The sequence below is a fragment of the Microtus pennsylvanicus genome, chromosome 19, assembly GCF_037038515.1.
Source record: "Microtus pennsylvanicus isolate mMicPen1 chromosome 19, mMicPen1.hap1, whole genome shotgun sequence".
NCBI classification, from domain to species: domain Eukaryota; kingdom Metazoa; phylum Chordata; class Mammalia; order Rodentia; family Cricetidae; genus Microtus; species Microtus pennsylvanicus.
This window is the reverse complement of record NC_134597.1, coordinates 30,377,934-30,395,181: the sequence shown is the minus strand read 5'-3', so window position 1 is coordinate 30,395,181 and position 17,248 is coordinate 30,377,934. Positions and strand designations below refer to the sequence as shown.

At 42.2% G+C, this 17,248-nt stretch overlaps 1 protein-coding gene across 9 annotated transcripts in view; it reads left to right on the top strand.

Moving 5' to 3' along the window:
- The window catches only part of Dgki (diacylglycerol kinase iota), a 450,455-nt gene that overhangs the window by 303,001 nt on the left and 130,206 nt on the right, over window positions 1–17,248 (top strand). For all 9 annotated transcript variants that reach the window (XM_075953818.1, XM_075953817.1, XM_075953819.1 and 6 more), the window contains one exon: window positions 14,715–14,815. In XM_075953818.1, coding sequence (XP_075809933.1) covers window positions 14,715–14,815 — 101 coding nt within the window. The remainder of the gene's footprint in view (window positions 1–14,714; window positions 14,816–17,248) is intronic.

Genomic DNA, 17,248 nt, shown 5'->3' with positions numbered 1-17,248 from the left:
AGCTTGCTTTCTAACACACTGTAAGTCCTTAAAGTTAGGGTTGAAACACAAGCCTGTCTGCTTTGAGGAGAGTGCTTATGTCATTGAATTCTATCATCAATACCAAATCTGGTCATTTCCAAAGTGTATATGTGTATGAGTTACATATTTTAACCAAATTATACCAAATAAGCATTTAAAAGAACAAAAAAAAAGCAGATGTGAATTACTAAGGATTTGGTTTTACACATTTTAAATGTTTGGCTCTTTGAAATTGAGGACTCAAGTATTGTTATAAGAAAAGGTTTAGAAAGATACCCAGTTAAATTATAGCACAGCTGAAGAATTTGGAAACTCTTAGAAGGGCTAGTGACTATGCTCAGGCAGCATAGACTTAGCAGGGAGGGTCATGCTTCCTCCTAAGGTGAGGGTCAGCATCAGCCTTAGCAGGAAGGGCCATGCACATTTTCTCCTACAGGGAGAGGACTCACGACATCAGACTCACCGGGAAGGGCATACACACTTCCTCCTGCAATAAGGGTTGGCTTCTGTGTTGTCCTAAGGCAGAGGTCAGTACAGGGCTCAGGATCCAGTACACTTACGTAAAGGCCCAATGCATTAAGGATTCCCTAGATGTTGAAAATTAAATCATGCTGTTTTTAAAATTTATATTTATAGGTGAATTATTCATATCTATGCAGGTGGACGAACAATCTTTAGACTCAGCACTTTGTGTATAGTAGAAGTTCATTCAAGAGTAAGGTGAATATTTGCTGCTGGTTTTTCCCTGGGCATAGGGGACTGTTGTCAAAGTCACCTTTAGGGTAAGAGAGAGTCCTTGGAAGTGTTTCTGAATCATGCATGATTTTAGGTATATTTTTTAAGTAACAGAAAAGGAGTGAGAATAATTTACATATATTTTTTAGCGAAATGTTTTGCATTATCTGTTTATTTTGAGGGTTATTGTGCACATGTCTAATCATACATGTTTGGCAATCAGAGGGCCTTATGGGAATTTATTTTCTCCTTTCATGATGAGAGGCCATGAACTAAGCCCACGTGGTCAGGTTTGTTAGCAAGTGCCCTTCCCCTTCACTGAGCCATCTTGCAGGTCCTAACAAAAAATAATTTTTAAAATATAAAATAATTAAGGAATGGGAGATGTAGCTCAGTGAGGGAGTGTTTAGATAGCATGTACAAGAGCTTGTTTGATTCCCCTGTTCTGTAAAGAAAGGAAGACAAACATATAATACTCTGGCCTTAAAAACAGTAAAAGTTCAGAGAACATGAATGCATGGTTTCAGTTTTTCTGCATAGCATATCTTCTGTAGGGAGAAGTGGAAATTGGGGCCTAAAGAGCCACAACCGGGATGTGTGGAGTTATCAGGGATTTGGGACCTTCTTGAAACTTGGGATAGTAAATTTTTGTCAATATATATGTGTGAATATATATATATATAAATACATGTATAAATATATATATAATTAACATATATATTTATAACTAACTCTTGGATTGAGCCAAATGAGTAGGCCCTCACTGCATTCGGGTTCACACTGTAAGAATTTTCTTGGGTTTCCTTAACAAAGGACTACTCACCACAGGCTGAGCAGCTGAAGCCACAGGGTTTGGGAGGCTGGCCCACTGAGTCCGGGTGAGGCTCCCTGTCTCCTAGACTTAGAGATGGCTGTCTTCTCCACATGACTTCATGGGGTCTTCTGCGCATGTCTACCAGATTCCTTCTTTTTATAAAGAAAATGCTCTAATGTGCTTGATTCTGCCATCATGATCTTATTTTAACTTCATTTCCTCTTAAAATACCTATTCTCTGCATATTCCAAGTCATATTCTGAGACACTTGGGATGGTTTTATGCATCAGTAGGGGTGGGGCATGACTTGGCTTATAGAAGCATCATGCTAAATACATCCGACTTGGGTTTTACTTATTTTCCTTTGGGTGTCTCTGGTAGGTTGAGGACTGACCTGAACTCATCACTTAATTCTTGAAAATAATTTTTATTAAAAGGTATAAAAGGGGATGAAAGAAAATTCCTATTTATGTCAGTATATTTTCAGAGTTCATTATGCGGGTTCAGAGTGAGGTTGCTGGCCTGTCTCCAGATTCATTTTCTATAAAATAAAGCAACTGAGTAAGAGATTCTTTGAATTTAGTTCAGACATGACCTCCTAAGGCACTGTTGTAATGAAACAACCATGAAATGGCTTCCTGACTGTAAACGGAAAGGGAAGGGTTTTTCTGGTCAGCTCCATGAAGAGCAGATTTATTTATAAACGGATTCTCCACCCAGGAAAGAAATTTGTAGATGTTATAACCATGTTTACTGCATTAGAGAACAAAAGAGCCACGCTTCCCCCTTTGCTTTAGCACCGTAATAGTAGCTGATGTCTTCTGACACAGACAACAACAGGAACGTATCAATAGCAGTTCCTTCCGAGCAGTTCAAGAGCCTGTTTTTGTTGGCTTACATTACTGACATGGTGATGAACCACCAGCCACACTTCACCCGTAAGAGAGTTTGAGTTTAATTACGCTAATTCAATTGAGGCTTTTCTGGTCTGTCATAACACCCTGCCACACTTGCATGAAATGAAAAGAGTGTATATTTTAAAAGACATAAAAAGAAAAATAATACTGGTTGATGCATCTGCAGTGAGCATCCAAGATTTTACCAAGCGATCATGAACCTGAGGAAGAGAAATAAGTCAAAACGAAGGAGAGAAAACATTGGTTCCCTCCTAGTAAAATAAAGTAAATGTCTAGAGGTTTCTTTGATAGCTGAATTATTTTTAAATTTTATGAATCTGTTTATGAAATACTGTGTGGGTCAGTGAGATATCCCCGTGGCTCCAGGCACTCCCTGCTGTGCCTGCCTGACAACCTGAGTTCACTCCCTGGAACCCGCATAAGACACAAAATTGTTCTCTAACCTCAACTCACGTTCTGTGGCACACTTGCTGAAACATACGTAGTGCACACAAACCCAATAATACATAAGTGAATAAGTATATTCTAAGCGTACATAAAATATTTATGTGTACTGTTAAGCCATTTAAGAAAAATGCTTCTTATGCAATAGTTAAATTAATTTTGTTGATTTTATTGTTTCTCATTGCTTTAACCAAATGCCTGACAGGAAGCAGCTTAACAAAGGCAAGTTTACTCTCATTCAGACATGAGGGCACAGCCAATCATGATGAGGAAGGCATGGTGTCTAGAACACCTGTCAAGGTGTGGTTGGAGGGGCGTTAGACGTTTGCTCACGCCTGGGCAGATTGAAAACAAAAAGAATTCCAGTGGTCATCTGGCTTCCTTCTTTTCCACCTTTTATTGAGATTTGACCCTGGCTCATGAACGGTTGCCACCCATGTCAGGGTAGCTCTTGCTTTTTCAGTCCTGTCTGGAATGACCTTCACAGAGCTGTCTGTCTCTTCGGTGATTCTGAAGCCAGTCAAATGGTCAGAGAAGACTAACAGTCATCACATCTGGCCAATGCTGACTTCTTGTTTCCTTCATCTGCAATAAAGCATGGACTATTCTCCCCATCAAGTCTCTTTCCCAAGAAAGCAAGTCCAACACCTGATCGTCAGTGTCTCATTTCAATAGGAACATGCACCGTAGTGCGCACATTCCAAGCTTTCCTGACCCAACGGGCTGAAAGGATAGCTGTACGAGTCACTCTTTTATTAGTAGAGCAAAGTTTCAGGACAGGGTGCTGTATAAAGGAAAGATTTTTGGTTTTTTATTTTTAGCTCACGGTTGAGACAGCATGGCATGGTCTTCAGGGGCTTATCTGGACTGCATTCCTTCCCGCAGACGGCAGTGGCAGTCGCATATGTGAGAGTTAAAGAGAGGTCACTTAACCCAACATGAAGGGCCAAGGAGCTTGGAGTCCGATGGTCCCTTCCAAAGCCAGTGCCCTTAACTGACCTCGGGCTACTTCTGTCATGGCCACACTGTATCCTCGGGAGGAACACACATAGCAATAGTTGTATTGATTTTTGCTCTGTTATTGTTTCGTGTTTCTTGACAATGACTTTTATTGCTTTGATGGACTATTTTTGGTCATAAACAAACAAACAAACAAACTTTAGTTCTTGATTCCCCCCCCCCCCCGTTGGATTGTATACAAAATAAGTGTTGCAACTTATTTTAAATTTTAAATTTATTTTGCCTGGTTTTCTTGGTACATTCATTCAAATGGCACTGTTTAGTTCACCCGAGGACTCTGAGAGATTGGAAGGGAGGTGTGCGTGCCTGTATTTATAAGATTAATAATCCAAGTGCTCTTCCTGTCGCATGCGAAAGGCCACACATTCTCTTCTGTGAAATGACATTTTTAAGACTGTGCAAATCCTAGCCCTCCCCCTTCAATGCAACAAAGGGAACTCAATTTGTCAGCTGTGAATACAATTTGCCAGGATAATAAAGCAGTCTGGGATTATAAACCGACATGACACTTTCTAGACAGCAAACAAGTGTGAGATCTTTGTTTGCTAAGCAGACATTGAATCCTGACAGAAAATTTCTGACTTCCTGAGCGCAGGAGAGCTGCAGTCATCCTGGTGGTTTGTGAGTGACATTATGTCTCACTGGCTCCCTCCCCCAAACTCCTTGTCCCCATGGTTCTCCCATCAGTCTGAATAACAGAGTAACATCCCCTGCTATCTCAGGCTGCAGTTGTAAAAGTACCTCAAGGCAGCACTTTATCCTAGAACCCTAAGACTTTTTTTTTTTTTTTTTTTTTTTTTTTTTTTTTTTTTAGGAACCAGGAACCATGTTTTCATGGATTTGTTTCTTAAGGTGAAAATTACTTTGACCTGATAAGTTAGAAGCACAGGACTTAATTCTGCCCTTGCTTCAGTTCCCACTGTCATTATGTTATTTTTTTATTGTGATTATTACAAAGTTTTCCTTTTAATTTCCATTGGTGAATGTTCATGGTGTGTGGTATTGGGTTACACAAGGACACTTTCATTGTCTAATGTGTCTTAAGATACAAGCATATAAGGTCTTGTTCTCATCCACTCTTTATCCCAGCTATTCATATCTGCAGAACTTTATTACATAAAACAAAAACAAAACCCACGTGTTCTTTCTACATCGAAATCCTACCTGTCCTCGTTTCTGGTGTGTTTGCCTCTTCTTTTCCTCCCATCATGGCATTTCGTCAGTGTCCAGGCTCTTTGAGAATGGAACATTAGATGTCTGTGTGAGCGAGGGACTTAGAGACATTTTTCCTCGAAGGTTGTCATCTTTAATTGCCAGCATAGCAAATAAAAAGGGCCAAGAGTCTCCAATGTCTCCCGACGAGAATTAAATTTGTATATGGTGTCTGATCACAGCTAGAAACTCTCCTCAATTTATATGATAGCTGCTAACATGTTAAAAGCTTAGTCATAGACTGTGAGGGATAGCATAGCCATAGGTGGTATCTTGACTATAAGGTGATTTAACGGGTGTGAGGAGGAAGCAAAATCATTTGTCCTGGTCATACGTCCATTTCAAACAGTGGGCAATAGAATATGGTGTTTGTAGCTGCAGGGAGATCCTCCAGGTTCGGGGTGATGGTGGTAGTTTGGTCTGTGGTGGTTTTAATGGGAGGATCAGAGAAGCATGGACGTTAGAAAGACATTTAGAAGAGAAGGAGAGACTCAAGGGAGAAAGGGGGACTTACCGTGAGCTTAGGTGGGAAGTCAGAAGACAGCTTCCAGCAGAAGTTCAAGAGAAAAAGAGGTCTGGTGAGCAGAGATAAGCAGTGTGGAATGCTCTGAATGGGAGTTAGGGTTAGGAGTGAGGATGGACTCAGCCTGCAGAGATGGAGGGGAAGGGGGAAGAGAGGATAGACAGCCTTGACCTATAGCCTCAAAGCCAATGTGGCTCTGGTGTGGTGCAGAGGTGGGGTCTGGGGTGGGCGGAGGTGAGGTCTGGAGTGGTGTGGAGGTGGAGCCTGGTGTGATGCGGAGGTGAGGTCTGGTGTGGTGCAGAGCTGGGGTCTGGGGTGGTGTACAGGTGAGGTTTGGTGTGCTGCGAAGATGGGGTCTGGGTGGTACAGAGGTGGGGTCTGGGGTCTTGCAGAGGTGAGGTCTGGTGTGGTGCAGAGGTGGGGTCTGGGGTGGTGCAGAGGTGGGGTCTGGGGTCTTGCAGAGGTGAGGTCTGGGGTGGTGCGGAAGTGAGGTCTGGGGTGGTGCAGAGGTGAGTTCTGGGGTGCAGAGGTGAGGTCTGGGGTGGTGCGGAGGTGAGGTCTGGTGTGGTGTAGAGCTGGGGTCTGGTGTGGTGTGGAGGTGGAGTCTGGTGTGGTGCAGAGGTGAGGTCTGGTGTGGTGCAGAGTTGGGGTCTGGGATGGTGCAGAGGTGGGGTTTGGCGTGGTACAGGTGTGGTGGTTTGATGTGGTCCAGATGTTGTTTGAATGTGGGGCAGATGTGGTGATTTGGTCTGGTGCAGATGTGGGGATGACTGCTTACAAAGCTATCAGAGTTGACTGGCTGGATAGTAGCGATGATGACATTCAGGGTTGCAGGGAGGAGCAGCTGATAAGATGCCTTTGATGTATTGATCGAGGCTGTTGGCCCTTCATATCCTTAGGGCAGAAACAATGAAACCTGCCAGCTGCTTTTCAGTGGCATGGAGTAGAGCCATTGCTGTCCCCTTTGCCCCCTTACATGACATGAACACAACACTCGGCAAAACACGTAAGGCGCAGTTACCACGTAGATATTTCATTCTATAACATATGTATTTATCACACAGTTTCAAAAGATAGAAACTTACTACAGATTTCCGGAGAAGTATGAAAGTACAGCACACATTTGAAGGTCTCTAGGATATATACAAATTAAATTTTATTTCATAATATTGTTTGGATATTTGGAAACAATAGTAAAAAAATTCTCTGATATGTTTATACTTGTTTGGCATTAAACCCATGACTGAGTCTCTCAGTGACTTAAAATGTATTATCTACCAAAATGCTAGTTGAATGGTCAACTAATAAAAATGATGGAGAGGGAGATTTGGACTTCCTTGGAGAGAATTTGCAACTGCTTAGAATGATCTCAACAAAAACTGGGTAGCTTCCATCTAGCTTCTTATTCTTGGGTAACGGTTATGCCCATATTTTGTCACTATTTGAAGATTCTATCATAGGAAAACATAGTATCATGCTTCCGTGATCTTACAGGAAGGTCTAGAGGAATCGCTGTATCAAGAAGTCTGTGTGTTGGCATAGTACTCTAGTCCTCTCACAGACAGGAGTCATAGAGACTGAGAGGAGATGGCTCAGCAGTCAAGATCAGTTGTTCTGCAAGGATGATACAATGCAAATCCTCAGCACTCGTAATAATTCAGCTGTAGGTACACGTGTGTCTGTAATCTAGTGCAGTGAGGGGCAGAGACGGGAGGCCACTGGAGCCTGCTGGCTGTCCGCTTAGTTCCCACTGTCTGAGTGGAATGGGTAGCGTGTTACAGAGAAGGGTATCTAGTATCCTCTTCTGGCCTCTGTGATGCACCCTGGACACACACTAGGGTATATATGCCCCTGCCTTAGTAAGGATTACTATTGTTGCGATGAAACACTATGACCAAAAAGAAAGTTGGGGAGGAAAGGGTTAATTTGGCTTATACTTCCATATTGCTGTTCATTATTGAGAGAAGTCAGGACAGGCACTCAAACAGGGCAGGAACCTGGAGGCGGGAGCTGGTGCAGAGGCTATGGAGGGGTGCTGCTTACTGACTTGCTCACTATAGCTTGCTTGGTCTGTTTTCTTATGGAACCCAAAACCAACATCCCAGAGGTAGCCAATATCTACAATGATCTAAACCCTCCAATATCAATCACTAATTAAGAAAATTCTCTAAGGCTTGTTTGTAACACTGTCTTATGGAGGCATTTTATTAATGGAGGTTTCCTCATCTCAGACGACTTCATCACGTGTCAAGCTGACATAGAACTATCCAGCACAACCCTGTACAGAAGAATGAATAATCTATGAAGGGTTCTTCAGTAACACGTGTCTGGTTGTGGGTTCACATGACAACCCACCATTAGTGAGATTCAAAAACTTCTGCACAGTTTTAGATTCCTGAGGCATCGTCCACTTCTCTGGAAAGAAGATAACAGAAGATGAGTGTTCTGTATGAATTTGGCAGACGTCAGAATTCCATTTTAAATCGCTGCTCAGAAACCTTGGTTCAATTTGGTTTTATTGTAAAAGCCTTTTTGGATGCATCTGTATTTAGGTTATTCTCAGGGTCAGTTCAAAATTATCCAAAGGAAATTCTCAGCAATTTCTAGAAAATTCCTGAAGGGAGCTATTGATTATAATTGTGTTTAAACAAAGACCATCTGATGTGAAGAATTGGTGGTCAATATTCCTGCCTCACTATACTTTAACTGAGTACTATGCATCCTGAGGTGGATTGTTCGTCTTTAGGTAAGGACTTCGAATTCTCAATTACCTTTTCATTTGTGTGGATCCCTCTAGGAATACAGGGATAGGTGGGAAAGAGCATAATCCTTCATGGATTGACATCCTGAAGTAGAGGTCAGACAGAACACAGAAATGAACAGGCATGCCAGACTTCATCAGGGGTTTGCAAAGAGTGAGCCCACTGGAAATCCGCAGGACGAAGCTCCAGTGCCAATCTGTGCTAAAGCCTTGTGGATATGGGCCATCCAGGAGAACTCATAAATATTTACTGGAAATGTGGGCAAGGTGGTGGAATTGCAAGGAGGAAGTGACTTTTTCAGGCTAGGATTTTACACTGATAACAAATATTTTAATTACAAATCCTCCAAACATAAGGACCGGTTGAAAGACTTTTTTTTTAAAGATTAGTTAGAAAGCCTGGCATGGTGGTACACACCTTTAATTCCAGTACTCAGGAGGCAGAAACAGGCAGATCTCAGTTCAAGGCCAGCATGGTCTACAGAGTGAGTCCCAAGACATTAAAGGCTATAAAAAGAAACCCTGTCTCAAAAACAAAACAATCAAATAAAAAAGATTAGTTATAAATACACTTTGTTCTACCTAAATCATGCCCAAATAGAACTTCGTATTTGCATGCCTTGAAAGAATTTAAGGAGTTTAATTTTATCATTAAATCAAGCCTGAAGGTGGAAGAAGACAGGGTTGTGATGATTTTCGGTCTTGGTAGAGAAAACCAAGCGTCTTTGTGATTCTGCATAAGAATTGATGCACCTGTATAATGAGTTTCTCAAAGGGTGCATTTTGCCATGAGCCATCTGAGAAAGGCTCATTAAGACGGGAGATTCACAAGGTATAGTGGGCAGAATAATTATAAATTTACCGGTCCTGCCTACAACATGAATTAAGATTTATGTTACTAACATCTTTGAGTAAAATTCCTTGGAAACATTCAGTCTCTCACTGTATTCCTACTCAACAGACATCCTTCATTGCTATGGTTGGCTGTCTGATAACCAGAGTGCCAAAGTGGCTTCTGCTCTCATATCCTATAGATCCAAAAGGATTGGGGAGGTAAGCTCAGTGGGGGAACACTTGCCTAAAAACAGGGAGGGCAGAGTGGGGTGAGAGAGACAAAGACAGAGAGACAGACAGACAGAGATGACCAGCAGCATCCATGAGGGAGTAGAGAGTAGTGAGAACCAGGTCCCAGCTGAATGGTACTGACTACTCAGGAAGTTGTTGCAATGGAAGCTGTTCTCTTCCCTTCCAGATTTACAAGGCAACAGCTGTGTGCTATGTGTCTAAGAGAAACTACAGTCTAGATTGTTTGGAAACCCCTGTGTGGACTAAGGAGAGGTGATTGATTGTACTGTGACTTTTGAGGAAGTACTTTCGGGGGACTTTTCGGGAGCCGTGAACTTCCAATCTGTATAAGGTTGCAGAAGAAATTTAGAGAGAAGTGGACAGGTTGCCATCCCACCTCAACAGAAAGGGAAGGTCACAGAATTCTGGATCTCTTCTAGGAAACTCAAGTGTCTCCTGGAAGTCAGGTTTAGAACTCTTGATACGATGCCGAAGCCAGTACTGGTGACTTGTAGATGTTGGCATGGGGGCAAATTTCCGTATACTCAGGTTAGGAGTCTCTTCTATGCTCTACTAACTTCCTTAGCAATATGTAATTTTAGAAAATTAATGGCAGGGCCGCTCCCCAGACTTCGGGGACCAGCTCTGTTGTCCTCCACCTGCAGTCAGCCAGCAATGGGACGCTAATGTAATATGACATGGGGATAAAATTGAATTGCTTGGCTTTCACTTTTGTCCCCTGAGTTTTCGCTCTCCAGTTCCTTGCCATTAGCTGGCTTTGTGAAAAACCAAGTGCGAGATGATCCATGGATGTGGAACATCACAACACCAGCCAAGAGAGACAGTGTCCCCCAGGAACCTCGTTAGAAATGTTTAGGGAAGTTCTTGTGTTTGTTCCAAATTTCTTCCCATATCTGGCAGCAGCAGATGCTAGTATTAGGCAGAATCTTGTTTAGGAGAGAAATGATCAGAGCAATTATAATAATGATATTAGTTAATACCTATTTGACACTTAGAATGTACCAGGCACTTTTCTAAGGCACATAACATGTCCTGACCCATTTGGTACTCATACTGGTTGATCCTGTTGTCATAATCTTACGTACGAAGAGACAACATTGCAGATTAACCAGGAAGTGAAGAACTTTGCTTCGAATCTAGTTGGTCTGCTTTGGAGCCTGGTATCTCTCAACAATTAGCTATGTTAGCCCGATCCACACCTACTGCTTATACAAAGGTCGAGAATGATTGAAAAGGATTTCTGCTATTTAGCCCATGATCGGATATTAAATGACTTTTTTTTTAATTTTTGGTTTTTTGAGACATGGTTTCTCTGTAGCTTTGGAGCCTGTCCTGGAACTAGCTCTTCTAGACCAGGCTGGCCTCGAACTCACAGAGATCCGCCTGCCTCTGCCTCCCGAGTGCTGGGATTAGAGGAGTGCGCCACAATTGCCAGACCAACTTTTATAAGGTTTTAGGTCAGCATTTAACAGGAAGCAAAGCATGGGATAACTTAGGGTGTGGTTTAAGGAAGCTCCTATTGTTTCCAGGTTGTTAAAACCGGACTCGCTGAACATAGTGGACAATGAGGACTGCTGAGAAGTCAAGAACAATGGCACTGGGTTTTGATCCTACTGCATGAACTGGCTTTGTGGGAGCCTAGGCAGTTTGGATGCTCACCTTCCTAGACCTGGAAGGAGGTGGGAGGTCCTTGGACTTCCCACAGGTCAGGGAACCCTAACTGCTCTTCGGGCTGATGAGGGAGGGGGAGTTGATAGGGGGAGGAGGAGGGAAATGGGAGGCAGTGGCGGGGAGGAGACAGAAATCTTTAATAAATAAATAATAAAAAAAAGAAATGTAACATGAAAAAAAAAAAGGAAGCTCCTATTGGTGTATGTTGCAAGAAGGTGGGAGCTAAAAGTGAGAAGAGGGAAAATGGTTAGTGACGCAATCCTGGAGAGGAAACGAAATCCCAGCACTCGGGAGGCAGAGGCAGGCGGATCTCTGTGAGTTCAAGGCCAGCGTCTATAAGAGCTAGTTCAGGACAGGCTCCAAAGCTACAGAGAAACCCTGTCTAGAAAAAAAAGAAAGAAAAAATAAGAAAAAACAACAACAACAAAAACAAACCAACCAACCCCCCCAAAAAAGAAGAAAGAAATAATATGTCAATTCACTTGGTATCTGGAAAATTCTATTAAATACTAGGTCCTAGTATATGATCACAGTGGGCTTCATGGAAGTTTGGAGCCCAGTGTTTCGAGGCATCTTTGTGTGGGGTGGGACCAGAGGGCAAACGTGAGAAGTTGGGAGGTGACAGTGGGCAGGGGGGAAACAGACTCTGCTGGGGCTGGGGTGGGTGTTACATACGGAAGTGGTCGGAAGGACAGGCCAGCAGTTCTCTGAAATCTGTTTACACTTGGCAACTGCTGCCCCAATGAGGTCGCTCTTATTGCCATTAACCACCAAAGACAGCCAGAGCTCAGTGGCATTTAATCCACTTGTCTCAAGAGAGTGTTTACCCATAACTCACGCTGCCCTGTGCTCTCCTTCTGCCTGCCATCACAGACTGGGAAGAGCCACTGCCTTCTAGGACTTCAGCTTCCTTCTCATCTGCCTTGTTTGTGGGAAAAAAATCACCAGATACCATCTATAAAGATTACCTGGGTTAGCTTGGGATTGAAAATATGACGCCCCTTGATGTGGGGATAAGCCCTTGATGTGAAGCAAGTGTGATTGCTGCTAATCACGTAATTCCTTCTTCTTACTTACATCTAGCACCCAGCATTCTTTACCGTGATCATTACTTTTCCTCTTGTGTAGAGTTATCACTTGTTTATAGATTGATATGATTTTAAAATAGCTATATTATTTCTCTAAGAATTGTGGTATTCAATGAAAATAAACCTCAATCACTTATTTAGAACAGTCACTTGAAACCACTTATTGAACTTTTATTCAGGCATTTCTTTTATATACTCAAATTTGTAAGTCCCACAATTTGCATGCAGGAATTTAGAACACACACACAGAGTATGTGGTAGACAGATTTCCCTTTAAATAAATACAGCTCTACACATCCATTTATAATATCTGCCTCATGTTTTCTTGATAGGATGTACCATAGTTCACTTAACAAACCTCGTGTAAATTGTTTACTGATAAATAAAGCACTCTTGGCACTAGGTAGAGATCAGCTGATCAGGCTAAACCATCTTATGACTTCGCTATCTTATGCATGGACTCTTGGTATTTATCCATAGTTTCATGGTTGCGGCTCCTCAAAGGGATATCATATAGGAGGAGGATCAGAACAATGAGTGCGGGGATCATATCTCTGCTTCTCCTTCTGCCATATAGAGCTATATGACCTTAAAATCACTTTATATTTTGAAGCCACTGTTTTATCTGTTGGTGAAGTGATGCTTGCAGGCATGTGATACTTAAGGTTTGGTCGACTGATTTGCAGCTCTTCTATCAAACTAGATCTTGGCTCTTCTTAACACCACTAACATATGGCAGATTTATTCTCCTGTGCTTCTGCCATGGCCAGCACAATGCCAGTAGATTGGGCACTCTGTCGGGGTCCAGTGCTAGCCCAGACCATCAGTTATTTCTCTCAACCAGACCCCAACATAAACTATTTCTCTCTGGGCTGGTGTGGAGGAGATGGGGATAAAGACATGATTCACATGGTTTTATTGGTAGGGAGATTCTCAGTGGTCCTTCGTGAAGTCCTGAGTTCACATCCTGAAGAATTTTCCTCCTGCTTTATTTTCCAAACAGCCTTTATACTAAAACTTAACTTAGGGGAAATACATTAGCACTCTGTCTCCTAGGTAACCAGGTGAATGGCTTTCAGTCACATCCAGAACTACCTGTCTTCTCTGTGTGCTAGCTGTCACATAGGCTTGAATCAGCATCTCTATCAGGCATCCTCCAAATTACTAAGGAAGGAGCAAAACATCCTGACCGTTTGTTAGGTTAGGGACAGCCTGCCTGGCAAAATATGTGACCCATCTCAGGTGTGGCCTATGGCTTGATGGCTTGGCTGCCATGCTAAATAGAAATATAGGCCTACAGCACTCAACAGTCATACTCTGAGTGATAGGTCAGGCAGCCAGCACATCTATCTCCAGGGCTTTCTCAGGACTAACCATCTGTGTGATTTTGTGTTAAACAGTGAACCTCATAAATGTCTACCCATTACCCTCTTTAGAATTTGTATACTTATATACTTATATTTGGAATACTTGAAATCTCTCTCTCCCTCTCTCTTATTAGCAATGTTTATTAGCATTTACTATAAAAAATAAACAGCAATCTTGTGTTTGAGAAAGTTCTTTCAGCTAATGAAACTGAAGGCTGCTCATGGACCAAAAGGAACACATTGCTCCACACTGGAGGTGATAAATATTAAGTTTATTTTTTCCACTCAACTTAGGCCTAGAATGAAACCACTTTGAAGATGTGACTTAAGACAAATTAAGGAATCTAGGAGGGTGAGCAGGATGCTTCAGAGAATTTTGTGCTTCCTGTTTAATTAACTGGTACATGTCCTGGGCCAGCTTGAATGAGGGTTTTTTTTGGGGGGGCATGAGTTGTGTACTTCATTTCGAGGGACCTTACAGGCAGCATCAATCACAACATACTTTAACTGAGTGTGCTTTCAAAGACTCCTCAATAGATGAGAAATCTCAACCTTGATCCTATGTACTCTAGATAACCTTGTTTGTATTTTTAAATGCATTTTTTAGAAAACTTCTTTTGAGGTAAGGCCTTATTATTAATATATTAATATTAATAACTTATTATTAATCAGTTATGACAATTTTGGACATATTTGCTAATATTCTGTAGCTCCAACATCTTCCTCATTATTTTTCATTACTTGTGTCTCATTTATCAATTTATTACATACAATGAAATTGTGACATATTAATAGCCAACATTACATAGGGATGTTCCCAGAGCCTTTTGTTCCTACTCCTGTGTTCTCTCCTGAATTTTGGGTACACGAAGTTTCTAGAGAAGGATTCTTCAGCTAATTTTGGTGTCCCTATAAACAGGATGTATTTCTGGTCTGTACATAAATCTTTTCTTTAACCCACAGGAGATGCAATTGTCCCCATTCCCTCCAGGACCCTGACACGCAGTTCTGCTCTCTCTCTTACGATACCTGACCTCTCGGTTCTTGTCTTGCAGTCCCCAGTCTGTCCCAGATCGCCTGAGGATCCGAGTGAACAAAATCAGTTTACAAGACTATGAAGGACTCCACTATGACAAGGAGAAACTCCGGGAAGCCTGTAAGTTACCAGCGCCTAAGGGACTGAGGCTGTACAGTCTCAGCTCGTCCTGAGTTTTTGGTGGGTAGATTCATTAGACCTCATATCCAAGAATGTGGTTGGAGAAGGCAAGGGAGATGTGTCATTACCATGGGAGCTTCTGGTGATGATACATGGGCCAGAGAAAATGGAAACAGTGAAGCTAGGCATTCTGACACCTGTGCTCTTGGGTTAGGCACCGCTCTAGGCTCAGCTTAACCAAAAATTAGAAATGCAGAAGGTTGACACAGAAACATCTAGAAACTTTTGAGCCGCCATAAATCTCTTTTTGAAGTTTGCCTTATAAAATGCTTCCACCATGCTCTGGATCGTCCAGAGTGATTCAGGAAAACGCTCTTTTCTCCCAACTCCCATGCTCCTGTAGGATGTCACACCAAGGACCATGACCCTGGAATTCTGAGCTGATAGGGTGATTCACTGATTATGGGGGAGTACTGTTTCTGAAGTTGTAATTTGAGTCAACCTATGAATTATCTGTCGATGTTTATCTTTCTTTTATATCTTTGAATGCACAGCTAATTGTTAATTTATGTCACTAAATAGTACGTCCTAGACATTTTTATATTCTGATCATGATTTTAGATCAGTTTCTACAACATGATTGATGTTTAGAGATTATTGGGTAAAATGGATAAAAATTGCTATTATGAATGCTACAGATATTAAGGTTCTGGGTTCCCTCATATGTTCATATGGGTTCCCTCAGATGAAATAAGGTGGGGGTGAAGAAGATAACACTCAAGAAAACAGACATGGGTACCACTGGAAACAAAGGACTTAATAGAACCAAATCTTTACCAAGTCCGGTATTTACTGGCCCAGTGTGGAGCTGATTGGAAGGACTGGTTGAAATGGGGGAGATGGTGCTACAGATAGAGGGCAGCCAAGCATTCCTGGGAGAGTGGCATCCAAATCCTGCTAACTCGAAACTGAGCTGGCACAAGCTTTATCAACTGGAAATCCTGAACCCAAGGAGGCTCTTTCTCTTGGGTGTGAGGGTTTCTAGGACCTGTTCGTGGCCATGAGCAAGGATCCTTTTGCTGGTGGGTCTTTCATTGAGCCTACTGGGAAGTTCTCTGGGGTCACTTCTCTCAGCTGCTGTCTGCTTCAGCAAGCATCCTATTCTGCAGGTATCCGTACCTCTCGATTCCTCTCTGCCTCCCACCCTATCCCTCACTCTCATTTTCTTTGGCAGACAAGTGTGAACTAAAGGACAGTTCATTAAGGATTATGTTTTCTAATATAAATGAGGTCTAAGTGAGGTTAGTACAAAGCCCAGTTTAACCCACTGTCAGACGAATGAGCACGTGTATGATGAGATACAGCTACAGCTGAATTAAATAGAAACTACTCAGAAAGAGCAATGTTTCCCGCTCACCTTTTCTCATGTTTCCAAACTAATAGCTTCCAAATACTAAAAACAATAAAACGTAATGCGTCTCAAGCAATCTCTTACAGCTTATCATCTGCTCTGAGCAGCTGGGGGCGTGGGATACATTTGAACAGCTCCGAGGCTTTATCTGTAACTTCCGGTTATCTGTTTTATCTTCTCTGCTCCTCGCCCCCCCTGCGTTGCTGCTGATTTGAGTTTTTCCTGAAGATGACATTTCCTGGCAAGTGCTTTCCTGATTCATCCTATCTGAAATGATCAAACTTCCATCTGAACAGACGTCTTAAATTGGGAGCAGTGACTTGGCATAGGCATAGGACAGATAAATTCAACCGTACCTTTGGAACCCAAGAGAATGAATCAACTCTTAAAGGGGAACAGCAAGTAATAGATTAAAGATCTGAGTTTGAAAAAAAAAACCAATTGGAAGTAAAAGTTGCTAAGTCAGTCATTCTACTTTTAATAAGTGGCAATGATGCTTCCCAGCTGTGGGTACATAGGGAAGCTTAGCTTTTGAGGTTACGAATTTGCTGACCCATGCTCTTTTGCCTGGGTTTACCTTACAGTTGGCTGCAGTGCCACAGAATGGCTGACAGAGCTCAAGCCAAATAGGAATAAAAGCTAGTTCAAGCTCATATGTGATATGCACGCCAAAACACATTATTTCCGGAGCACTAATTAAATGAAGTTCCCGGAACACATCTAGATAAAAGGATCCCCAGAAGTGTACTCTGACCTGCATTCCGGAAGAATAAAGCATCCGAGTCCACTCAGGAGATTCATTTATTGTCAACAAAGTCTCAGCTTGAGCAATGGTGTCCTACTGCGTTTAAAACATTAGCACCCCTTGTTGATGACACCATCAAGTGATGTCCCCGGGCAGTGTGGGCTGCTTGCCATCACTATCTAGTTGATTCCTGCTCATGTGTCTAGATGATTATTCATATTAGATTACAAGCTTGGATGTTTGTTGTCTAGCAAAGCTTGGATGCCTGCTTCCATCT